The 23,892-nt window shown below is 37.9% G+C and overlaps 1 protein-coding gene across 1 annotated transcript in view; it reads left to right on the top strand.

Moving 5' to 3' along the window:
* The first annotated feature begins 2,281 nt into the window (after positions 1-2,281).
* LOC113111372 (uncharacterized) overlaps positions 2,282-23,892 on the top strand; it is a 49,977-nt gene continuing 28,366 nt past the window's right edge. The window contains exons 1-5 of the mRNA XM_026276000.1: positions 2,282-2,565; positions 15,556-17,885; positions 18,065-18,182; positions 19,290-19,797; positions 19,898-20,344. Coding sequence (XP_026131785.1) covers positions 15,771-17,885; positions 18,065-18,182; positions 19,290-19,797; positions 19,898-20,344 — 3,188 coding nt within the window. The 5' untranslated portion in view covers positions 2,282-2,565; positions 15,556-15,770. The remainder of the gene's footprint in view (positions 2,566-15,555; positions 17,886-18,064; positions 18,183-19,289; positions 19,798-19,897; positions 20,345-23,892) is intronic.

The following is a 23,892-nucleotide window of genomic DNA, read 5'->3' as shown; positions in this document are numbered from 1 at the left end:
GTCAGAATTAATTAGTTTCTTACAAACACATCTTTTCACTTTGGAAGATGTTAACTGATGGACTGAAGTCACATGGATTATTATGTTTTTATCAGCTGTTTGGACTCTCATTCTGACGGCACCCATTCACTGCAGAGCATCCATTGATGAGCAAGTGATGGATTGCTACATTTCTCTAAATATGGAGTAAACAAACTATTGGACGGACCGAATGTGAGTAATTTTTCAGAAAAATTTACACTTTCGTGTGAACTACTTAAAAAAAAAAGTAGGATGTTTTCTCCTTTTAACTTCATCACGCTGTTTAACCAGCAGGGGGCAGTGTTACCTATGCTTTCGGATGGATGAATGGTTTTTTATTAATTGCAGGAAGGAAGTGGAAATTTGCAGAGATTTACAAATACTGTTTCTGTAAAGCAGCTGTGTTCTCAAACTCAATTCCTGGAGAGCCACAGATTTACAAAGTTTAGCTTCAACTCACACCTGCTTGGAAGTTTCACTGAAGAGCTTGATCAGTTGGATCAAGTGTGTTTGATTAGAGTTGGACCATATGCAGAGATGTAGTTTGAATTGAGAAGAGAATTGAGTTTGAGACCAGTGCTCTAAAGCATGGGATTTAATGTTGAATCCTCTTTATTTTTATGGGTTTGGATCATAGTTATGAAGGCAGGGGTGCCGAGGAGTTTGACTTAAAAATCCTTCACTGCTTCTGGTGCCAAGGAAAGGAGGTTTACTTTTGATTTGTACACAGAAACCCTGCTTGAATCCTGAAACTCCATGTGCAATGTCTTTACAAAAAAATAATTACTCCACTTGAATAGAAGGAAGGTGGTGGCCTGATGACCTGAATTACAGAATTATTAGTCATATAGCTTTATTATCCCTGCTGAGCCCTAAAACTGGTTCTGGATTGTGTTAAAAGTCAGATTTAATTAATATGCATTTGAAAGGCATCTACCATTTGTTATTTTAGCACGTTTCATAACCCATGCATGTTGAGACCAATAGAAAATAAACAAAGGTTGATTTAAAATAAGATTAAGGAAAGAAAATGTATGAATAAAAATTGACATTGAAATGGTCTAACTGAATTCACATTTACAGTATACAGTGAATGTAGCATGTCTTTTACAAATAGGTAATTTTTTGAATGTAAAACTCATAAAATCTTTTTTTGTTTTTTTTATGATCTCCAATTTTTTTTTTTTTTTTTTTTTTTTAAATAGTTAAAAGTAAATAGGTATAACATTATTCAACATACTTATTTTGTTAAATTTGTTTGTACCTACACTAATCAAACCGATGGAGAACAGAAGTGGTGAACCTCTCTTTAACCTTTATTTTCATAGACTCGCATTATTAATTTGGGATCACGGCGGTTGTTTTTATGGTTTGTTTTCCTCCTGAGACTCGACCTGAAAAACTCGTCACACCTGTCAGTAATTTCAGCACGCGAGCACTGAGCATGCGCGCTGCGTCTGTACTGGAACACTATTGCACTGCATACTGCACAGAATTAGAGCGAGTAGAGAGGATGCGACCAACATGAAACCTGTGTGAAAACGGGCGGGGCTTAGCGGACCACTCAATAAACTGACGTCATAATATTTATTTTTACTCAAATTGACGGGAAAGCTATTAATGTCTTGGTAATTATATTATTTATTATATTATATTATATATTATTTGGGCATATTATTTTCGTTACTACTGAATGACCGTTTGAGCCAACTGTAAGCCTTACTTTAAAATTGTTTATTATTATTATTATTATTATTATTATTATTATTATTAAGATCACCAGGTGCATGTTACTTTCCCCATCGTTACTCACCGTTTAATACATTTAAATGTGTATGCTGTTAATTAAAAATGTTCTGTACTTCTTGAACTGATGAAAGAGCAACTAAGTGTTACATTTCTCAGCGCTACTCCGTACGAGCCAATCACAATCACCCGCGGTTACCAGTTCATTTTTTTAAATTGATTTTGTGAAGATAACTAGAATGAGTTTCAATATGCATATCGGCCAGTATGTTTTCAAATCAATATATTTAATCGATTATATACTACCTATGTTTAATATACTATCTAATGTCCCCAATATTTTTGACTTAAATTCCAATGCACTTCAGTGGAGTATTCGACTTAATGAGCCTCTATGCGCCCCCTGGAGGAAGAACTACCCAATGCAACAGATAACAGCAGCACTTTCCATCCTCCGTCCGTTCTGCACTACTAGTAGGAGTAGTATGGTAGAGTGTGATTGGGAACACACCTCGTGCTCTAACCGGCGGGGCTGATGTCTGACTCTATTAGTTAGACACACTCAGTTCCCTGCTGTCCTTCTCATTCCTCCGTAAAACACGAATGCAAGACAGAGTCTAGGAGCTGTCCACTTCAGCACCGCCAGCGGGACTGTCCACACAAACCCAGACTGAGCCTCTTAAAGATGATGATGATGATGAAGAAGATGATGATGATGATGCTGAGTGCACGCGGACTGCAGTAACACACCAGCAGCAGACCCGCATTCCTCCATCCATACAGCCACCTGATCCTCTGGTAAGAGTTTCTCTTGTTTCATGCGTGTCTGCTGGATTTTACACGGAGCTGGTGTCCTGATGCATTGCCATGCTGTTGCATGCAGCATGCAGAAACATTGCAGTTTGTCCTGGGAAAATGTCATATTCAAACACATGCTGGATCAGTGTTGATTTCCACGAGATGTGGCCTGAGGTTCCCTGTCCTAAAGGACACCGGACAGGCGACCTTTAAATGCTCAAATACAGCTGGATTATGTAGGTTTTGGTGGTTTTGGCTTTCAATGGTGCAATCATTTTGTAAATTCTTCATTGGAATCAACCAGTTGCTCATTCTAGGACATTGAGGTCACTAATGTGATTGATTTGATGTGGTGTTCTTTTCATCATTTCTGATGTGCTGCTTATGTTTGGTTATAAATCAAAGCATAAGTTTTTATGATCTCAGCTGTTTGTTTTTGTATGCTTGTTGAGAGGTGAAGTGTGTTAGTGCTGTTGTAATGGATAATAATGCATATATATAAACACACACGGTACAACTTAATAATGAGAAAATGAGATGTACAAAAATGGCTGGAACCAAGTATTTCACACAATATTTCGTCAAATGTGCTGTCATATTTATGTATTAACTAGGCAAGCTAATTAGCCAATATTTTGTTATCTTGAGATTATCTGCCAATAAGTGTGCCAACTAATACAAATTTTAGTTCTTCCCCTTTTTTTTTTTTCATCAGATTTGGAGAAATGCTGCATTACTGTAAATCACTTGCTCAACAATGGCTCCTCTGCAATGAATGGGTGCCGTCAGTCAAAACAGCTGATAAAAAGATCACAGCAATCCACACGTAATCAACACCACTCCAGTCCATCATTTAAAGTCTTGTGAAGCCAAAACTGTGTGTTTGCAAGAAACAAATCCAATATTAAGATATCTGACCTGAATCAGGAGAGAAGTCTGCACATATCAAATAAGTGAAAACAGTCCAAAACAGCTCTAAACAAATATCTCAGTCGGTTTTGATGTGGGAGACAACAGGAGATGGATTGTTCCGCTGGAGTAAGCATAATTATGGATTATGGACTCTTATTTTAACTGAAAGCAACTGTTAATGTTAGATTTGATTCTTAAGAAACATAATTTTCACTACAAACAATGTTAACCGATGGACTGGAGTGCTGTGGATTATTGAGATGTTTTTATCAGCTGTTTGGACTCTCATACTGACGGCACCCATTCACTGCAGAGGATCCACTGATGAGCAAGTGATGGATTGCTACATTTCTCCAAATCTGATGAGACACAAACTCGCCTACAGGATGGCCTGAGGATGAGGACATTTTCATTTTTGGGGTAAACTAGTTCTTTAAGTTGTATTATATCGGCCTTCAGACATTATGCTCTCTAGAAATCAATGTCTTCACTTTACATTAAGATATAATGCCAATATACAAAACATAATGATGACAAATGAGACTTACGCAGCAATATTATGCTACACAATATTCACTTAAAATGCATTCAAAACCTCAAACAAAACTGGTTATTATTCATTGACAGGACTGCTGTTATATTTCACAATTGACACAAGTAGAAACTAACACTTGTGTTAATCGGTGAAGCTGGTGTGGTTAACAAGTGATGCGAGAACCCCTGGCCAATACATCAGTGTATCGTTAGCGCTGGTGAAAGCTGCTAGGTCTCATTCAGTCGTTCGGTCCCTGTTGAAAGAGCCGTGTTTCTCTCTGTCTGGTTTTGGCGGTTACAGCAGATGCTGTCCTGAGAGAGATGTGTGACTTCTTAAGGATGATTAATTATAGTGTCTGACACAAAGCTGCAGGTGCCGCGACTGTTCGGGATACAAATGACATGTCCTTTAGCACGGCGAGAGAAAGAGCGAGAAAGCAAATAGATAAAGAGGTAAACAGACGATCAGATGGATGAAATTATGAGTCATAGCTTGTGTTGTCTGTCTGAGGGTCAGGTATGATGTTTCGTCTTCATCTTTTGATGTCGCACAGAGGGTTTCAGACAGCATGAAGAAAGACCGATGTTTTCATGGATTGATGAAACCTCTCACTGTTTATTCTGTTTAACCTTTAAAACTCCTCATGTTTTCATAGTTGCTCCTTTTTTATCATAACATACTTGTCTTTGAGATTTTTGACCTTAGTTTTGACTTCATTTCAGATGTAAAAGAAGTTTATATGCTCTACAGCTGATGAGATGTAGTTTTCAGCATATTGTGACATGCACGTTTTTTTCCTGCGGTCGTCTTCTGGAAATACTGTAAATGCACGCTGATGCATTGTTGGTAAATTGGCACCGTAATTGAATCAAGATATTATTTTTCATGAGTGTCCTTAAAGCTGCAGTGTGCCTTTTTTTTTTTTTTCAGTGCTAAAGTGATTTGTTGAGGCACATTTAAGAGTAACCCATTTGATACTCAAAATTACACCTTTCAGTTTTTCAGACAAGTGTGTAGTGAATTGCAAAATGTATGCTATTATGTTGCTTCCATCATTCAAACATTTGTGGTTGGTAAGATAGTTTTTTTAAATAAATTAATGCTTTTATCTACGAAGGTCAGATTAAAATGTACGAAAGTGACTGTAAAGACAATTATATTATTAGAAAAGATTATTTTGAACTTTCTATAGTTTCCACAAAAGCAGCATAACTGTGTTCAACATTAATAATAATAATCAGAATTGGTTCTTGAGCAGCAAATCAGCATAATATAATGATTTCTGAAGATCATGTGACACTGAAGACTGCAGTAATGGTGCTGAAAATTCAGCTTTGATCATAGAAATAAATTATATAAAAAAAATATTCAAATAGAAACAAGTTGTTTTAAATTCTAATAATATTTCACAATATTTAAGATTTTACTGTATTTTTGATCAAATAAATGCATCCTCAGTGAGCAGAAGAAATTATAATAAAAAGATCTCAGCTACTCTAAACGTTGGAACGGTAATGTATATTTACTTTTTTGTAAAAATATCTCATCTTTACTCAAGATATGTGTTTCATGACTTTTCTTCGCCTGTGTCAGCCAAAAACTATTTCTGCTTGGCTGATTTACTGTACAGGAGTACTTTGTCTATTGATAATGTAGTTCACATGTTTATTGTGTGTATATATATAAAATTTGAGTACCGGTACATCTTCTTTGACATCATTAAGCATTATGTAGGTCATTGGCCACAGTGTTTTCTAGACATGAGCCTAATCTCTACTTTACATCACCCAAAATTCAGATTAACACAGTCCTTGTATCTGCTATTTATTTTAGAAAATGGCTCATACTGTAGGTTTATTAGGTATTTGGCAATCAGGGTTAATATGTTGGCATGATATATAATTGTATAATCCGTTATACCTGCTCTCACTCACATTATCAACTCCTCTCTTCACTCTGGTATATTTCCCACAGAATTCAAGCAGGCTCCGGTAACCCCACTGCTTAAGAAGACCTCTCTAAATCCAGTACTTTTAGAAAACGCCACAATCGGTCTGGATCCCTTCTTCCATTCATTGCAAAGACGCTTGAGCAAGTTGTGTTCAACCAACTCTTTATATTTCTTTCACAGAACAACCGCCTGGACAGCAACCAATCTGGCTTTAAAAGTGGCCACTCAACTGAGACTGCACTGCTCTCGGTTACTGAAGCCCTGAGACACAGTGAGACACCAGATCCACCCTCATAAACGTGGGTGTCTCAGGAACTGCACTCCAGTGGTTCAAGTCTTACCTCTCTGATAGGTCCTTCAGGCTGTCTTTGAGGGGTGAGATATATAAGTCACAACGTCTTGCTACTGGGGTTCCTCAAGGCTCGATGCTTGGACCATTTTTCGTCTCTGTCTACATGTTATCTTTAGGATCTCTCATTCAGAAGCATGAGTTTTTATATCACTGCCATGCTGATGACACTTAACTCTACTTCTCATTCCAACCAAATCAACCAACAATAGTTATTCGCATTGCAGCCTGTCTGACAGACATTTCTGGTCTGTATGGATGAAGGTTCATCACCTTCAACTCAACCTTGCTAAGAACAAACTGCTCGTGTTCTCAGCCAACCTACCACTTCATCACAACCTCTCTATACAACTAGGTTTGTAAACCATAACTCCTTCCAGGACACCCAGGATCCTTGGAGTTGTGATGGATTATCAATTAAGCTTCACAGACCATATTGCTACAATGCTAATCCTGCAGGTTTTCCTTGTATAACAACAGGAACAGTGACTGATTCAGAATTCAGCAGCCATAGATGTCTTCAATGAGCTGAAGAAAGCTCACTTCACACCTTTCTTCATCAGCACTGGCTGCAAATAGTCGCTCACATCAAATTCAGGGGACTGAGGTTTGCCTACAAGACAATCAATGGCGCTGCACCAATATACCTAAACTCGCTAGTTCTAGACTTTTCTAGACTAACTGAGACTTGCCACAGCACTTGTATATTGTTGCTTTCTTGTTGGTCTGATTGCTTCTACTTTGTAAGTCACTTTGGATAAAAGCATCTGCTAAATTACTGCATTATGTCTAATTTTGCATGTTCTAAGCATGGCGTACAATGACACTGTCTACATCAGTTCTCTCTCAGTCTCTTTCTGTCTGTCTGATTAATATTTTCTGGCTGTCGTCATCTCATATAACACGCTTCTTATGAGGCTCGAGAATCAGTGAGAAACACTTTCATCCCTCCGCCTACTCCCCACACATGCTTTCTGCTTTCTACAATCTCCTTTTCTTTATACCCTCAATAACCTTTCATACGTTTCCTTTCACACGCTCCTGTCGCTCTCCCACTCTCTCCATCTGTCTCTAAATCACATGAATCAGAGCTTCGCACGTTAACAGTAATTCAGCTCTGAAATGCATTTGATGTGCATGTCATGATGAGATCAAATTATGGTGCACTGATCACTGTAATCTGCATTTAAATCAGTTGACTTGGTGTTGTTTTCAATCCACCTAGTGACCGCATCTCAAGATATACTTAACAGAATACATGTGCATGCGCCTTAAGTTGGTTTGAGACCATTAGTGAGCTTGTACCATGAAAAACCTGCTGTCTGACCAGCGATGATTCGATTCAGACTCCATATCTTGAGTTTGAAATGTGATTCATCCTGGATGTTATTTAATACCACATCTGAGATTGGCAGTCTTGCAGGGCAACCAGCCATTAATGTCCACCGTATGATCAAAACCTCATGGATTCTCATTCCGAAATCAAATAATTGGCTCTGAAAGGGTTTGCGTGGAAATGGCTTTGTCGGGCTTTTATGCATCATGGCATCCAACTAAGTGGATAATTGTGTTCATTTGTGTAGATGATGGTTGAAGTGATTAGTGTGCATCATGAGGATTGAATTACAGTTATGTTGTTTGAGTGTGTGTGACCTCACGAGGTTAGAAAGGTCATGGATTTAAGGTCTGTGTAATGCTGTCTAAAGGAAGGTAATGTTTTTGTCTATTTTCTATTCTGGAACGATTTATCATTTTCCCTCACTTTATCACCATTATAGACTTTAATATCCTCAGAGAGATGAAGTTTATTTAATTTGTGTTACGTAGTTCTCTATGTGTGAACCCAAGAGACCTGAGCAAGACGAAACCTGTCAAGAACATGTCCAGGTCAGAGTTCACCTCAAAATAAAAAAACTAAGAAATTAGGGACTACGTTTGGATTATATTATAATAACTATTAATTTATGGTAATATATGTTAAAATGACATTTATTTCTGTGATCAAACCTGAATTTTCAGCATCATTACTAGTCTTCAGTGTCAAATAATCGTTTGTAAATCATTCAATATGTTGATTTGCGGTTCATTTCTGATTATTATCAATGTTAAAAACTGATATGCTGCATAATATTTAGGTAAAAACTGTGATTTTCTAGAATTTGTTTTAATGAATAGAAAGTTCATAAGAGCAACATTTATTTGCGAATATAAATATTTTAATATTATTTTATAAAAATTATTATTATTATTATTATTATTATTATTATTATTTTAATCAATTTAATGCAGCTTTGCTGATAAAAAAAAAAAAATCATTTTAACAGTAAATGTTTATACAAATTGCACACTTATTAATCATGGTTTGTTTAATTTAATTTGATTTAAATATTTTAACAAAGAAATCTTTGAGGTTCTAATGAGAATCACCATTAAGGAAAATTTAAATGGAAAAAAAAAATACTAATACTACACTACATTTATTTAGTTCAGATTTGTTTGATTATCATGCCAATACATTCACAGAGCATTTTTGGTTTGTTTGTTTCTAGAAATGAACTTCACTTTGTTTATGAAGAAGAGAGTTTCTCGAGTTTTTTTGTGTGATTTTAAGAAACAATGAGGCCTGAACCAGTTTTTTTGAGGATTACCCAGTTATACAGATCTGTAGGTGTAGAAAAGTTCATGCGCTCCCTGAAGGTATCAGTGTTAAAAGACGGCCTTGGGCTCAGGACTGCAGGTGTGTGTTTGTGTTTCACAGACACAAGCTGATCAATCCTATTAAGTAGAGAAGTAGAGGAGGAGAAAGTAAGACTGTAGGAACTCTGTGTGTGTGTGTGTGTGTGTGTGTGTGTGTGTGTGTGTGTGTGTGTGTGTGTGTGTGTGTGTGTGTGTGAAAGTCAGAGCGGGAGCTAATACGATACATCGGACTACATCAGCACATGCAATTTTTGGCTCTTTCAGTGGCGTTTGCTAAGGCGAGCTTCCCTATTACTATCACTCATGCTTAGCACAAGGGATTTGAGCAAACTCCTGACGCTAAGTACTAAACTTTGCCATGAAACGTTGTATATTATTGCATTACAGACATAAATGATTCCTCAAGTCATGTTGCGTGTTTGAAGAACAACTTGCATGCTTGTACATGTGATGTTGGTCACAGATGATTTCAGGCAGACAGATGGGGTTTCTGATCTTTGGTATTATTATGGTGATAAAGAAAGGTGTAATATATGGAAGACTGAAAGTCACCTCTGTCACCTGACTCGTATATCTGTTTGACAGCACAGAGATAATGATGAAAGAAGCAATGAAATGATTCATTGTATCTTGTAAAACAGAAAATATATATACTGTGTGTGTGTGTATAGCTCATGCCTACGGTTGGGAATTGAAATATCTCTAAACCAAAGTTTTGTGTGAAACTCATCCCACGCCACATCGTGCTTTTCTTCAAAAATGTAAAAATAGTAGTTTTATTAATAGAGTTTCGGATGTGGGAGGTGTCTGGAAGTGTAAACATAAGGAGGACAATTGGTGATTTCTCTGTAGGTTTTTTTTTTTTCACACACACACACACATGCACGCACGCACGCACACACATATACACACACACACACACACACACACACATATATATATATATATACATATATATATATATATATATACATTTTTTGTGTGCAAGTTTTAATAGGTTTTTTTTTATTTTTTGATGGGTGGGGGTTGATTTTATTTTTTTTTTTTTACTTTTTATTCAAATTAAGTTTTAGATTTAAATGAATAAAATTTTATTTAATTTAGAATAAGCTGAGCTACATTAACGTAAGGAATATGAAGTGTCATACATGAAATTCAGTTTATGGGTTTTCAATTTCAAATATAAATTTTAACGTTATTTACTGTAAAATGATCAACTATATCTATTACTTTTTTTATATATAGTAAGGAAACTTCCTTTTAACCAATTAACAGAATTTTTAGTCTTTATCGGCTGAAGTTTTTATTATTTTGTACTTATTTTACAGTAAATGTTTGTTCTATGCGTTAAGCTAGTTTTGAATAACTTAGCATATTTTTTTACCTTAGAGTTCACGTTATTTTTAAAGTAATTTTGTTTACTTTTTGATGTATGGATTTGGCACGGTTTTGGATCTAAACTTGACGTTGAATGTAAAATATGGGTTCTGAGGAATATGTGATTCTCCAAAAACTGGGGTCAGGTGTGCACTAGATGAAGTGAAATTCCTCTCACATTACTTGTAGAGGCCTGTCCTATTCACAGAAAGCATTTGACATTCAGCAGCCTGCTTCATATGCATGTACTCTGTCAGTGTGACAGGTGTGCCTCTGGACAGGAAGCAGTGTGCATTATTTGAAGTGTCAAGAGAAAGTGAATGAGTGACAGACAGGAAGTGAAGGAGGAAGGGAGATCGTGTTCATTCAGATTAAGTCGTTTGACTCGAGGCCCATCTCTATGGATACAGCTTCACCTCTTTGTGCTCGACAGAACGCCGTTCTTATAATTCAGGGCAAATATATTCATCAGTCCATAGAAAGGTGCTAAATCCACGCAGATCAGTTTGATCAGAAGGAGCTTCTCTGTTACAGCTATCTTCAGTTTGTATTCTCTTTTGTTCTCATGGGTGGTTTTCCTCTTTTATTTGATATAAAGTAATACACTGTAATTTGCACATTTTAAGTTTTCTTTAATGGATTACTTTACAGAAAACATTAAAATGATCTCATAATTTTTCAACACATGCATATAATATGTCAGCTTATAATTGTCCAATTTCAGCATAAGAATGGCCGTGTAAAAAATATTTCTTACAGTTGCAAATAAAGCAACTATAAATTAATAACTACAAATGCTACAAATTTACATTCTTGAAGTTTTATTTTTGTGACTTGTCTGTTAACACTGTAAAAATATTTTAACAAATATTATACATTTTACAAGAAAAAGCTCTTTTTTATATTTTATTAAAGATGTCACGTTTAATTCAGTGCATTACTTGCCATTTCTTTGTATTTTTTTTTTTGTTTGTTTGTTTTTTTGTTTTGTTTTTTGCAGGCAATTTTTGAGTGAAAGGTAAATCCTACACTTAAAAATAGTATAGAAATAATTTTCATTCAGAAATTGCATGTAGACTAACATTAGCGTGGATGCCACTGAGAACAATAAAGCACATTATAACTGTAGTAAACACTCTAAACATAAATACATTACCTGTAATGAAGAAAATAAAGTCATGTGCCAGGGTTTAGTGCCTTGGAAGAACTCGCATCAAATTGCAATGATGACAAAGCACAAAAAAAAAAAAAAACCTTTGGCCACACCTTGATAAAGAAAGAAAAGTAAAATGTATCAAAAAATATATATATAATAATAATAATGATGGCTTTTAAAGCTTCAGTTGGTAACTTTTGTAAAATTATATTTTTTACATATTTGTTAAACCTGTCATTATTTCCTGATAATAGAATATGAGACAGATAATCTGTGAAAAAATCAAGCTCCTCTGGCTCCTCCCAGTGCTCCTATTGCTATTTGCAGAAAATCCATCGCTCCCGGGAAAAAACAACCAATCAGAGCTGCGGTCCGTAACTTTGTTTGTGTTAAAAATGTAGAAAAATGTATATAATTAGCGAGTACACCATGAATCCATTTTCCAAACCGTGTTTTTGGCTTGTCCTGAATCACTAGGGTGCACCTATAATAAGTGTTTATATTCGGACTATTTTAGATTGCTTCGGGGGTACCGTGGCGGAGTAACCCAGTACCTTTGTGATTCTTCATAGACATAAACAGAGAAGTAGTTCCGGCTACGATGTTCTTCCGCAAGACGCAAGCAGTTCTGTTTATTAACCGCTAGAGCGTCAAAAGTTACCGACTGCAGCTTTAAATCATTTACAATGTAAACACATCAGTAAATTATGTTTTTTTTTTTAGTTTTTTTTTTTTTGGCACAAAAATCTCATGAACCAATGCACAACACCGGGAGCCTTTATTGTTGACTGTGTTCATTTGTTGTAAGCATTTGTAACAGTTTCATATTACACGTCTTAAACGGCATAAAAATAATATCAAACTTTAACATTCCTGGCTGTTGTTGATAAATAGCAGTGGTGAATTTTTACTGATCGATTGATACATTGTCCCAGTGAATGAGCAGTGTAATATACAAGCCACAAAAGTCAAATTTTGAGTCTTCAAGAAAGGTCGTCCTCTAAAGCAGAATCTCAGGACTGCAGTCAGATAGTCATGCAGCGGCTAATATTAGCACAGATCCGGCTCTGTGCCTGTTGACATTAGAGACGGTTTCTGTGCCGCTGTTTAATAAGAGCATGATTCTGCCTGTAAACATGCAGAAGTCACCCGGGCACTGCCGATACCCGAGAGGAGTCATTACGCTCATGCAGTGTCTCATTCTTTCCTCTGTGACTGTTATATAAAGTGTTTGTGTTACAGGTGCTTTTGTTGTTATAGTGAGCTAAAACTCACTCTCAGGTGCAATTAAAACCCATAAACTGAATCTCACGAAAACCTCTGAGCATGCATTTTTATTTCATATCTTTCAAGTAAACTGTACAGGGAATTTTAGACAATAAAAAAAGTGCAGCTGTCTGTGATATTTAGCGAGTCCTTTGGGGAAGGGTATAACGGACCGAGTAAGAGAGCTGGTGATAAAGGTGTGAAGGTGTCTGTTTAAATGGCATCGACGGCGCAGATGGTTTTCAGTGAAATAGCTGAGATGGCCTGTAATTCTCCTGCAGTGCAGATGAGTGAGTATTTTTGGAGAGAGAAAGTCCAGGGAGAAAATGAGTGAAGGAGAGAGGGATGATATTGAGAGTGGAAAAGAGTTATACCGCAAGAATCAACAAAGGCGTGTGTGTGTGTGTGTGTGTGTATTAGATTGCTTGTACAGTTGTGTTTTGATACAGAGATGCACATTTTGAAATTTAAGGTTTCATTGGACTCATGAATATTAATCCGGTCAATGATTTAATATCAAATTAAGAGAAGTAAGATGCGCAAAACTGCTATATTAGCTCCAAAAAAGCGAGAATTTTAATTGTTTCTTTAACGTTGGATGCTTTTATACAGATAGGTTTGTTTTTGTTATATTTGAGTGAGCAAAATATATATTTTTTTCCCCAAGTGTAAACTTTACAACTTCTTTACAGCAATGTGTCCTTCGATGTAAAGTTTTCTTTGGTGCATTTACAATTTAGTAGATGTTTCCACCACAGAATAAAAAAAGTTAAAGTTTTCATCGCACAAGTCTGCCCTTTTTTACAAACGTGAGAAATTAGTAGAAATCGTGAGATATACTATTAGAATTGCGAGATATGAAGTAAACAGTCTAAATTTTGAGAGAAAACGTTGCCATGTGTTTTATTCTGTTACAGAAACAAAGTAACAAAAAATGGAATTGTGAGGAATTCAGAATTCAGAGGGAAAAAGTTGGAATTGTGAGACATACACTTGGAACTGAAAGAAAAATATTCAGAGAATTCTGAGTTTATATAGTATCTCTCAATTCTGTTTATCTTGCAATTTTGACTAGTCAGAGTTGTGAGATGAAAAGGATTAATTAACTTTTTGAGAATAATTTTAACACGGCTATTATTTTTTATTTGTATGTAGTTTCAGACTTTTGATTTCAGACTACTTTTTTAATGTGCATGTCAGGAAATTGTAAATATGTAGCAAATTAGTGCTCAAGTTCAACTGGATCATATTGACAAAAAAATAAAGTATTATGTGTAGCTTAAATGCATAAATGTTGTCATTTATAACAGCTATCAATAGAGAAGTATATTTTGGGGTCCAGATGGTGTTGGTACGTCTTATACTAGCAGGGGCTAACTGGGGCATGCTAACCAGCAAAACCTTGACCTGGTCTAGATGCAGTACAAGGCATGTACTTTTAATGCGAGCAAGCAGAAGTACATTACTTTCGGTTGTGTGGGCTTACATTCCGGCTTCCCTGTAAAGAGCCTTTATGGAAGTAAATGGTGCCAGTGGAGGTTTTCATTTAGAAAAGTAAGAGGTTGTCTGCATGCATGCACTGTTTAAGAGGGTCTCACTTATTGATTGTTTAAATGAGAGGGGCTTTCATTAAGTCAATGACATGCACCTGCACTTTCAAAAGCATGTTAGTGTATGTGTGTGTGCAACACAAACGAGAAATCCTTGAGTCAACCACCAGGCATCTTGAAAGGATGCACTTCTAGAACAGCATCATATTTCCAAGTAAAATAATACACTGTGCTTATTTGTATTGGTGCATGTGTGAAAATGTATGGAGCACTTGATTCTGTTTCGTCAATCATTGCATTCTGCATGTACTGTATGCCCAGACCATGTGGATTTATTCCCTTATTTGAAATGTCCCTTAAATTGTTTGGGGAAAAGGTGTATCAGTATTCTGTTCTATATGAACGCTGCTAATGTTTGTAGGCCTGAATGGGAGTTGAGTGTATGAGTCTACACTGTATGAGTCACTGAGGTTTAGCGCATGACATAAATCTGTATGTGTGTGTAACTATGTAGGATTTTAGGGATTAATTTCTCAGCTATGCATTAAATAAGCCCATCCATTCATGCAAATGGTCATTTTGGCATTTCTAAAACAGAATGGCGTTGTTAAAAATAAATCTTGTAAAAAAGGTAAAATACCTTCAGTCGATTTCATAAAGAGTATGACAGTGAAATGCAGTGTCGAAGTCTCTTTTCAGTGGTGTATTTTAGTCTCTGCTGGAGAACATTCCCTCTGTTTGTTTAGTATTAGTGTGCATTGGTTAAATGGATGGGGAACGATAGAATAAATATGTCATCAGTGGAAAAAAGAAGAGTCAGATGACCGCTGCTGATATAATCAGTTTGCTGCATCTCTATAATTGAATTTCTACTGATATGTCATCATGACCGAGAAATGTGCTCTACTTCTCTGCCATGTTGCTTTGTTTCACGAGTTTTGGATCTTGGAGCAATTTGAGTGGTCCTTACAGGTTATTGCAATTAATGTTAACTGGAAATGACACAACCCATGATGTATCCGTGACACCAAATATTTAAATATTTTTTGTTCGTAAATCATTTTGTTGGTCAAAGCAGCTTAACATGCATTAATGACATCAGGTTTAATGCTTTAAAAACTTGTAAAAGGAAAAATGTCACCATGTATGTGTAGCACAATTGCAATAATTAATTGTCTGTCTATTTCCTTGTGTTAGGGGCAATGGTCCATGCTATCTCCGTCTGTAGTAGCTGGTCTGGCAGAAGAGGGTATCTGAAGCATCTCAGCATCTCCATGAACTAAAAGTACACTTGCAGACAAGTCACAGAAATTCACAAACCGACCAAAACGGAACATATCCCTGTCTCTCCCTGTTTGTCTCTTCTTCAGTCTTCTTCACAGTGTCTCTTCGTGTTGTACTGTTATGACGCCATGTCTCAAACCGGGAAAGTCCTTCATTTGTATGTGGAGGTGAGATCCCCACCAGAGCATGATGGAAAAGGTAGTTCCTATGAGACGACAGTGGAGCAAGACGGTCCCGTTGAAGCTTTGACCAAATTAGCACAAGTGGCATCTGGGATTTCCGCACCTCCCAGCAGCACAATCAAACCAAATGTTAGCTTCATACTGCAGCCTTCACACAATTCTTTGGATTTCCCTCAAAGATGCAGCATTCCCCAGCAGGAACCATTCCAAGCAGTGTCCTCTAGCCTCAATAACAGCATTGACAGTAAACTATTCAAACGTGCCCACTCGTCAAACTCTGGACGGACATCTGGCCCTGGGACACCTTGTGGAGCATGCAGCCATCACAAGAACTCTAAACCAGTGCAAGGACAGAGGTCTGTGGTCACTTTCAGCTACATTGAGAAGTCCCATGTTAAAACCGTAGAGAGTCCGTGTAATAGTCCGGGTGGAATAAAGGAGGTAGCGGCTTGTCCACGTAAGAGGTGTAGTGACCAAATGTGGTCGCTACCTGTGGAATCTACCTGCAATAATGATCCTTTTCACCAGCACATGGGTTGTACTTTAGATCCCATTGGTCAAGCTGCAACACACCGAGCCCTCAAGGAATTTGGGTCTCCCCAACTGAGGTGTAAGTTTTCTCATTGCTCAGACTTGAGTCCGGAGTTTCATCAACGGCATAGAGAACGATGCCAGTCTTGGGCAGGCCCACCATTGCCAAACTGCAGTGCCTACCGCCATGATCCTGAACCTGACCCAGGCAGGGTAGGAGGTGCATGTGGTGTCCCCAAAAGCCCAGCATCAGATGCTTTCTCATTCCACAACAACCAGCAGAAATCCACCTCCAGGTCCCAAGAATATCCCATGCAGAATCTCAGTTCAAAGCAAGACTGCTCTGCTCCACTCTGTCAAAATTGGGGAAGCCGGGCTGAAGACAGACCTCTGTCAGGGCAAAGGACCAGCCTCGCAAACACACCCACTCATGATTTAAACCAGCTGAGTGGAAGCAATACCTCTTCAGCTCTGAACAGTCCTGAGATTGCCCGCAAAATTGCAGAAGAGGCCACCAAGGTATCAACAATTTTCAACGAGGTCCGAAGTTCTACTCCTCCCGTTGTTTTCGGGGGCTGGTCCAATCTAAGCAGCACAAACTATGGACATCCTTCTAGAGAAATCCAGTCCTTACAGCATAGTCCAGTGCAGCATCCGGCTGTCAAGATGAACATACCTATGCATGAAGACCGTTCTACGACAAATGGGTTTCCTCCGCACCTGCACGAAGCACCAGCTACTAAGAGCTCAGATTTAAAAGATGACCTGCGCAGTCACTCATTCTGCTCTGTCCCAGATTCTCCAGCCCTCCCGTCTCATCATCTTCGTCCAAGTCTGTCCAAAGCAGACATGTGTTCTCCGCTCCGAGATCCTCGTCAGCTTAGAGCTGACCTGCCAGTCTCTGACAGCCCCACTTTACACCGTCACAAGCCTCCACAGTACACTGGAGAGGAGTGGATATCTGGGGAACCCTGGTTCCTGGACGAGGAGGACTGGGATGACCATGTCGTTGCAGAGAGCGTGGAGATCTCCAGGCGGTTGTTTATCGGTCAGAATGTGGATGATTCTCCGGTCAGTTGGACATCTAGACAGCAGTGGAAAGAGCAGGCAAGGAAAGATAAAGGGAAGTTCAGCTTGTCAGAAAAACTTGAAGGTAATCTCAAGAGCAGCAGTCCAGTTTACAGAAAAAGTGTTCAGGTTGAGGTCATCGAACGAGGAGAGGAGAATGTGAGCAATTTGGTATGTGGAGTAGACCAGAGCCCTGGGGAAAGTATAGAGGAGATGACCAGGCTAACACAACAACAGAGACAGGCAGAATGGAGGAGAAGACAGGCTTTGCTTCTAGGGCCGGTAGTATTTGAAGAGGGGGAGAGAGGAGAGGACGAACAGGGGTTTGGAGATCAGCAGGGTTTGGTTGGGTCATCCCCGAGCTCTAGTGGAGTAACGGGAAGCCTAGGAGACAGAGATTGCATCTCACCTGAGTCCAGCCAGAACAGCAACCAATCAGATCACCCATCATCAGGAATACAGGTGAGCCCCTTGTCATAAAAGCATTCTTGCCTTAATGCTTGAATTCTAGTTATGTTCAACACAGTGCTTTAAGAACAGCTTCAACAAGTTCCTTCTGATGAATAAGTCCCTTTTTTGTAAGTACATAGAGTTCACTGTTTATTATTAGCTAATGTGTTTATATTGTGTGGGTGTTGCAGTCTGATGGCGGTTCTTTGGTGCCAGGTCCATCTCTGCACTGTCAAAAAATTGCTCGTGCCAAGTGGGAGTTTCTCTTTGGCACTCCAGAAGAAAACACTGCCAGCAAACAAGAGAAGAGTGAGTAGCCCGTTGACCTCTTTAATATCAGTTTTAATGATCACTTAGATTCCTTCATTAGCAAAGGCGGAGGGTGAACCAACTCTAGGGTAAGGCTAAAAGCAGCCAAACCTGTTAAATACAAACATCATGTCGTTTTAGGCAAGAGCCAGACAGTGGTGTCATGTAGGCTAATAAAATGTTTAATGGGACTGAATTTGTATTTAATGTTATTACAATTTAATTAAAACTTTAGAAATTGATAATTATGTAACATACCTTTCCACGGTTATTCAGACCGTGAATAAAATATAGCCTACAGAAACTTTAATCTATCCCAAGTTTAAGCAGTCTCAAAAAAAAAGTCTTTCTAATCACTGAAGCTGTCTACGCTGCTAAATTAACCTCTTATTTTATTTATTTAGCATTTTATGATGAGAGAATTGACAAGTGTCCAGATTTCAGTCAACGAACACGAGCACACTCAAGAAAGCTGATGAGTTTAAGTGATTACTCATCTGAATGCCTCTGATTGGCCATCGCATTCCTAAACTCAACAGAATTGTGTGGGATTGGTTATAATGTGCAAAACTGTAAAAATGCTTAAAATAAAATTAGGGGTGCACCGATATATATCTCGGTTGATGATTAATGTGCATCTAATCAGTAAAGCTGGTTGCGCATTAATCATTAATCATCGGCCGATATATATCGGTGCACCCCTAAATAAAATACAATGCAACATGAGCAGATCTTAATCTAATGCCACAATTGACACTTTCTATTCATTTTCACTTTGTTAGCAATATATTTAATATGTTTGTGCAGGAGAATTTTTGTCCAATTTAGTTGCATTTTTGCCATAAGACCCCATGGCCAGGACAATGCTTAGCCTTACACACACTCTGCCTATGGTCATTAGCAATTAAGTGCTGTTTTCTAGGATTAAGTCAGAAATATGTTTAGATGGTTTCAAGTGTATGAAAGTGTTTGTGTGTTCTTGTATTAAAGTGGAATAACACTGCAAAATTACCGAACTGAAATAGTCATCAACAAAACATTGTAAATATCCATTGAACCTACTTAATTAAGTTCATAGCTGAATGTATATTTTTGTTATCCACCTAGATGTTCCAGAATCCTCCACAGCTCCACCAAGTGGCCACTCCACCCCAATACCACCCTCATATCTGCCATTGGAGGAGCTTGCTCTCAGAGCTAATCATGATGTCCAACACGTGGAGGTGGAGCTAGTGACTCCGCCCCCTGCCGCCCCAGGCACCTCCCCCAAAACGGGCATAATTCGGCGAACTTTGAAATACTCTGAGACTGATCTGGATGCTGTTCCTTTACGATGTTATCGGGAGACAGACATAGACGAGGTGCTGTTAGCAGAGCAAGAGGATGCTGACTCAGCGTTTGGAAGCAACCGAAGTGTCATGGGAACTTCCTGTGCTGGGAGCAGTCCTCTAGGAGAGATACCGAATGAAAGAACAGATGGACAGGAGGATGGGGAGGAGGAGGAGGAGGAGGATGTTGCGAGCTGGGTCACTGTCAGGATGCAGGGCGATGTGAGGAGGCTTATGGCTGATCAGCGAGACGAGGAAGTGGAGTTTTACAGCATGATGCTAAAGAGGTGGGAAGTTGCAAACACACTTTATTTTTTATTTTTAAGAAACTGTTAAAGATGCATTATGGTTTAGAATATCAGAAATAACAAGCATTTGTTTTTCTAGTCCTCAAGATCATGTCAGTAACAGCCTCCCAGCTCTAAAATCTCCCATCCTGGTCCGTGGTCCTCGCAGAAGGTCCGGAGACAGTTTGGACACGTTCAGCCGGCATTTTGAGAACATCATGGAGTCACACCGTGCCAAGGGCACCTCCTACAGCAGTCTGGACAGTCTCGACCATCTGACCTCTAGCACTCAAACGGTCCTGACCTTTGACCTCCCCACACTGACTCCACAGGTGCAGGGTCAGATCTACCAGAGCGCCCGGCAAATTGTGGAGCTCAGCTTTGCGCCATTGGCACACGTAGAGATTCCCAGCCTGTCAGAGTCGGTGCTGACGATAACCGGGGATACAGATGCCACACGGGCGCCATCCAGTGAACGTCTCAGCAGTGGGTCTGATGACCGCAGTGGACAAAGCTGGCAGAGCAACCCACCACTTTCACTGCCCAGGTTTGTGCAATGTTCATCACTAAAGTGAGCAGCTAGATGTTTTGGATATAGGTTGTAGAAGGTCACCTGTGTAGTATGGAAGTATGCCATTCTAAGGGCTTGGCCCAATACTTAACACTTGCCGTTTTGCCAACTTGAGAGCAGATGCATGCAACAGGAAGTAAATGCACAAGTCTGTCCCAGGGCTTAAAAAAGGTAAAGCTCAGTGCCCTTAACACACATTAAATCCAGACTATTTCAAACACCGCTCAGGAGCAGTATGCAAAGCAAAGTTTATCCCATCATGCATCATGTTCTGGAAATAAATCTTGAAACTTTTTGCTGAGAGGTTTCCGAAACCTTCCCAGTGCAAGGTGCATATTAATAATAATTAGATATTACATTTAACTTGGTAGTAAAGCATAAACTGTTGCACATTTTATTTGTGCAAAGATATGTTTGTTTTATACAATATTTGCAGCTGCTTTTTGTCACTTGAATAGAAGCACCACTATTGTTCAGTTGTGTTGTCTGTTACAGAGACTACTGAACAGACACAAGTTTATTTTAAAATGCAAAGTATTGAAAATCACAACAAAGCTCTGTAAATGCTTGCATTTTTAAAACATCAAGTATTTGTGTACAGTGTTCAGAGTACAGTATAACTGGCCTACTAATATGTTGTTTGCAATGGCTCAGTTTGTCCAGCAGAGGGAGTATTCAAGCAACAGTTTTTTTAAAAGTAAAAAATACTGTATTTTTGTTTAGTATGACTTGAGTTTTGGTGAATTTCAAGTAAACAAGGTATGTTCAGGTTATATTTCAACTCATCATAAGAACATTTTGTGAGATTGATGTGGAGATTACCTGATATGTTACCCCAACGATGGTCTAGGGTAACCATTTAAAAAATATAAAATAATTTGTAATATTTTATGCATTTTATTTATTATATAATATATACACATCCCATTTACAACTTGGTTTGACAGGCTAGGGATAAATTGCTTGAGGTGGATTCCAAGCAATATTTTCTTTTATTTATCAAAGTGTAGCTAATTTACTGCATAATGATTCTGAATGACCTATTAGTCTGTTGGTTTAACCTTTTCCATCTGCTGTACCTGTGACTTGACTGCAGGCTGAGTTTAGACAGGTGTGTGTGTGTGTGTGTGTGTGTGTGTGTGTGTGTGTGTGTGTGTGTGTGTGTGTGTGTGTGTGTGTGTGTGTGTGAAGGACAGGTGAAAGGCAAAGCCGATTGCTGGCAGAGAACAGAAGTTACTTCCGCATGTATGACGATGGAGACACTGAGAAACCCAGGAGGCTGGGAATAGTTTGAGGAATTAGATATATTTTCACAATCAGAGAAATGTTGCTCCATAAATCCTTATATATAGGATGAATAATGTGATGTGTTCCATTTTTGTATTCAGTGTTTGTATAATAACATTTACAACAGGTGCTTTTTTATGTTATTTAGAGGCACAGTGCAGCACTGCACTGCAATATCACACTCTCATCATGTAGTGTCTAAAATAAACCACTAGGTGGAGATAGTTATTCATAAGTGCTATATGCAAAGGTGTCACTTAGAAAATCAAGCATATTAGATTTAAAAGTATCACTATTGTAATTACCCGTATTGATTAAACCACACACATTTAATCAGAAAATATTGTTTAGAAAATCCTTATGTCCGATATGGATCAGGTGCAACCGTTTAAGCAATAAAATAAAAACAACATAATGGATTTGCACTGGCCAGCCAACCTGTCAATCAAATCCTTAGTTGTCTTATAATGAGTGCTCATTTGTAATGCCAATTGTGTGTGTGTTGTTCGTTTGGCATGGCAAGAACAGTAGCAGCATTGTTGAGGTGCTTAGCCAAATGTGAAGCCCAGTCGCACAGAAAAACACAAGCACAACTTTTCTCCGTTTCTCTCTTTCGTTCTATGTTTTGACTTCGTACATAGGTAAGAGTGCAGAGAAAATAGTATAAGGTTAATCAAGTGGATTGTATGTGAATATACACTACCATTCTCCAAGTTTGGGACTGGCAAGTTTTTAAAAAATGAAGAATTTTATGTTCACCAATGCTGCATCATATTTGACAAAAAATACAGTAAAAAAAAGTCAAATTTAGACTTACTGTAAATGCAGTGATTTAAGACACTGATAAATAACTAGATTTTGTGTACAGTGCAAGAGAGGTAAATGTATTCTTTAACAGTGTGTATGTTATCAAATGACTCATTAATTACTTAGAGAATCATGAGAGAGAAAACAAGTGTTTTGTACATTTTAAAGTGCGTGTGAACGGAGGAGTGAGTTCAGGGAGAGACTGAGAGATGTTACATGCCACACTGAACCGAGAAGGTCATCAGAGCGTCAACAACATTCACAGAGAGAGAGAAAGCAGTGGCAAACTCATTGGGAAGGAAGTATCTGGCAGGATTGAAAGCTAAACCGTTTCAGGATGGATTGAAATTGCATGATCTTTGGAATAGAGATATTTAATGACCAAAAAACAGATGAATTCAAACAGCAGCATTGGTCTCAGAGATGTCCTCAAACACTGCTCAGGTGGACTGTGAAAAGCTGAGCATTAATTCAAACATCGCTCAGGTTCAGAGAGTCACATCACAGAGGCGTTTTGGCAGAGATGGTCTGAGGAAAAGAGCCCACTCAGTGTTTTGCTGGCATTGTTCTGCGCTGAAGGAGAGGAGCGTCCTGACCCGCTGCCACACACTGTACAGGTAGAAACTGCTTGGACCGGATGCAGATCAGCACTGCATTGCTGTATTCATTTGTCATTGTCCTAATGAATGTAATATACAGCAGAAAAGACGAGAATAATTGTTGTGATTGCTCAAAATGTGGTATTATAAAACTAAAAACAACCCAGAACACCTACAGTGACCTCATCGTCATAAAAATGGTTACAGTTAAGTTGTTTTTATTAATGCATTTTTTTTCTTTGGGCCTTAGAAAACTATTTCTTCTAAATTCAGTGTTATTTTAGTTGCTATTATTACTATTATGGTTTTTGTCAATATCTTGAATTAGATTTTTTTTTTTATTATTTGTTTGTCATTATCTCAATTATATTTTTATTTTCAAATATGTGTATATAGTTTGAACTAAATTTCAGTTTTATTTTATTTATTTATTTTTTCTACTTCAACCATAAGTAAATGAAAATTATAAACAGGCTGAAATAAAATGGAATTTTTTTTTCTTCAGTATTTTTATTTATTTTTTACAAAACAGTAATGAAAATGGTTTTAGATTTATATTCAGTTAACCGTAATAACCCAGATATGGAATAAATAGTAATTTGCCGCGCAACATTTGTTTGTGTTTCACTTATTTCTGTGCATGGTTTTTATTTTTTTATCTTATTTGTTAATTTTTACTATGTAACATTTATTTCAAGTAATAATAATATGAAAAAAAAAACAAAAACAATAATAAAAAAACAAACAATGGTTTTAGATTCAGTCAATGTTAGTAACCCAGATATGGAGTAAATACTAATTTACCGCGCTTGTCTCTTTAAGAATCGTTCC

This window comes from Carassius auratus, chromosome 12 (genome assembly GCF_003368295.1).
Source record: "Carassius auratus strain Wakin chromosome 12, ASM336829v1, whole genome shotgun sequence".
Taxonomy (NCBI): Eukaryota; Metazoa; Chordata; class Actinopteri; order Cypriniformes; family Cyprinidae; genus Carassius; species Carassius auratus.
This window is presented reverse-complemented; position numbering and strand designations above follow the sequence as displayed.